We start from the raw sequence: 2,500 nt of genomic DNA on the forward strand, positions 1-2,500 counted from the left end.
GACAGACAGACAGACAGACAGACAGACAGACAGACAGACAGACAGACAGACAGACAGACAGACAGACAGACAGATAGATAGATAGATAGATAGATAGATAGATAGATAGATAGATAGATAGATAGATAGATAGATAGATAGATAGATAGATAGATAGATAGATAGATAGATAGATAGATAGATAGATAGATAGATAGATAGATAGATAGATAGATAGGTATGTGAGTATGGTGGTGTACCCACACACATAGATATACACTTATAAATAAATGTGAATTTACACAATTTATTTAAAACATCTTTATCTAAATCTGTTTATATGTATGTATATGAATGATATATGTATATGTATGTATTTGTCCAATATTTAACATGTTTTTCATTACCAGTTCTGCTTATCTAATCCTTGTCTTCTCCCCCTTCAGGTATTAGACCCCAATATGGACCTGCGAACTGTGCAACATTTCATATGGGGTAACACGTCTCAAGATCTCGTGCTTTTCTATAGACCAATTAAGTGAGATCAGGCCTGTGCGTTGGGTTAGCATTCCTTACTGTATATGTATATATATATATATTTATATATATATATATGTATGTATGTATGTATGTATGTATGTATGTATGTATATATATGTATATATATATATATTTATATATATATTTGTATGTATGTATATATATATATATATATATATATATATATATATATATATATATATATATATATATATATATATATATATATATATATATGTATGTATGTATGTATGTATTGGTATATATATATGTATACACATATTTATGTATATATATATATATATGTGTGTGTGTACATGTATAATATATATAGGGTGAAATTACTTCCTGCGAATGTAGATAGTAAATTCATCATTACGTTTTATTGTTACTACATGTTACTCTTTAGGAATTAGTGGTTCTGTTAATTAGCATATGGTGTAATTAAGGGGAACATTTTTTTTATTATTATTATTAATTTTCATTCTACTCTTTCTTCTCCCATTTACCCTGTATAAAAGTCACATTCGCCTTTTTTTTATTATCACTTCTGCTCATTTCATTAAGATTTTTTCCTTTTTTTTGTGTGTGTGGGCCTTTTTGGCTGCACAAATGTCCCTCATGCCAAAAACTAAAAGTGAAAAGCAAAAAAAAGCAAAACAGAAAAAACAGACGAGTCAATGGCAACGGTGTTCATTGAAAGAGTATCACATGTATTTTCCCTCACTTGTTAGACGCTTTGACACACGAAAACGTTTCTACTTATTCGTCTCAATAATTTCTCGTTTCTTCTCCCTTAGTTTTTTTTTTCGTCTTTTCATTTCTCTGCTTTTTTAATTTTTTATGAGGGGGTATAGCTTTTATTTTGTCATTTTCATTTATTTATTTTCTTCTCTTTTTTCATTAATTTTCAAAGGAAGATTGTCTTAGGGTCACGAAATAATTACAGGGTTTAGGCTTGCGAAAAAGGAGACAAAAAATAGAATAAAAACTATTCTCGAAACACATGGTTTAAGTTCAGTTCTGGTCCCGGGCAAGCTTTTCAGATGCTGTTTATCAGGGGGTTTAACTGCAGAGGCTTTATTTACAGGGTTTCCTTTCGTTGAGTTTGGAAGAGAGGCTGTGGGTCGTCTTCGAGTTTGTCATCATTAATGTTGTTAGTTTTTGTTGTTATTATTATCATTTTTATTATTTTTATTTATCATAATTATTATTGTTTTCTGTGATGGTTATGGTTAATGTTATAGTCATTATTGTTATAGTTATCATTATTATTTTTATTATTGTTATCATTAATTATTATCATCATTATTAGTAGTATTCTTATTAATTTTGATATTTTCTCTGTTTTTTATGGTTTATTTTTTTCCTCTTAATCAGTATCAAGTGTGAGTGGGGATTTACTTATTTTTTTCCTTGATTTCCTTGTAATTTTTCATTTGGAAATAAAGTATGCACACACAAAGCTTTCATAATTATGACTTTTCTTTATTCTTTCTTTGTTTCCAACATGAAGGCACCAGCTTTTACCAAAGAAAATCATGCAGTTCAATTCTCCAACACTGTCGGGGGAAAATTTGCGACTCCCCTGAGGCATAAACAGGTGGAAAATACTTTATTCTTCACGCTCTTCCTTCCTCCGAGTTATTTTATCAATTTCATTTTTTACTTTTATTGTCATTTTCATTGGATTATTGTTGACGTTAGTAGGTTAGTACAGCTAATGATATTATTGTGGTCATCATTATTAGTTTTGTAATTTTCTTGATTCTGTTGTTATTATTATTACATTTTTCTCACACTTGCGATAAAAGTTATTTCTAAAAGGAAAAGGTTTCGGTATTTGAAAGATGCTATGGAGAAGGTAAAAGTTTTTAATAATTTTTGAATTAAATGAGCAAAGGAGAATAAGGCTTGAGTGTTTTACTTTGATTTTGTAATTACAAGCTGTCATGAGCTCATCTTACATTAGGCAGTTTTA

At 29.0% G+C, this 2,500-nt stretch overlaps 1 protein-coding gene across 4 annotated transcripts in view; it reads left to right on the top strand.

Moving 5' to 3' along the window:
- Positions 1–2,500, top strand: part of LOC113800501 (WD repeat-containing protein 48) — a 27,136-nt gene that overhangs the window by 23,085 nt on the left and 1,551 nt on the right. For all 4 annotated transcript variants that reach the window (XM_070143714.1, XM_070143715.1, XM_070143716.1 and 1 more), the window contains exon 15: positions 426–2,500. This exon is cut by the window's right edge and continues 1,551 nt beyond it. In XM_070143714.1, the coding sequence (XP_069999815.1) occupies positions 426–521 (96 nt within the window). In that variant the 3' untranslated portion in view covers positions 522–2,500. The remainder of the gene's footprint in view (positions 1–425) is intronic.

This window comes from Penaeus vannamei, chromosome 31, assembly GCF_042767895.1.
Source record: "Penaeus vannamei isolate JL-2024 chromosome 31, ASM4276789v1, whole genome shotgun sequence".
NCBI lineage: Eukaryota > Metazoa > Arthropoda > Malacostraca > Decapoda > Penaeidae > Penaeus > Penaeus vannamei.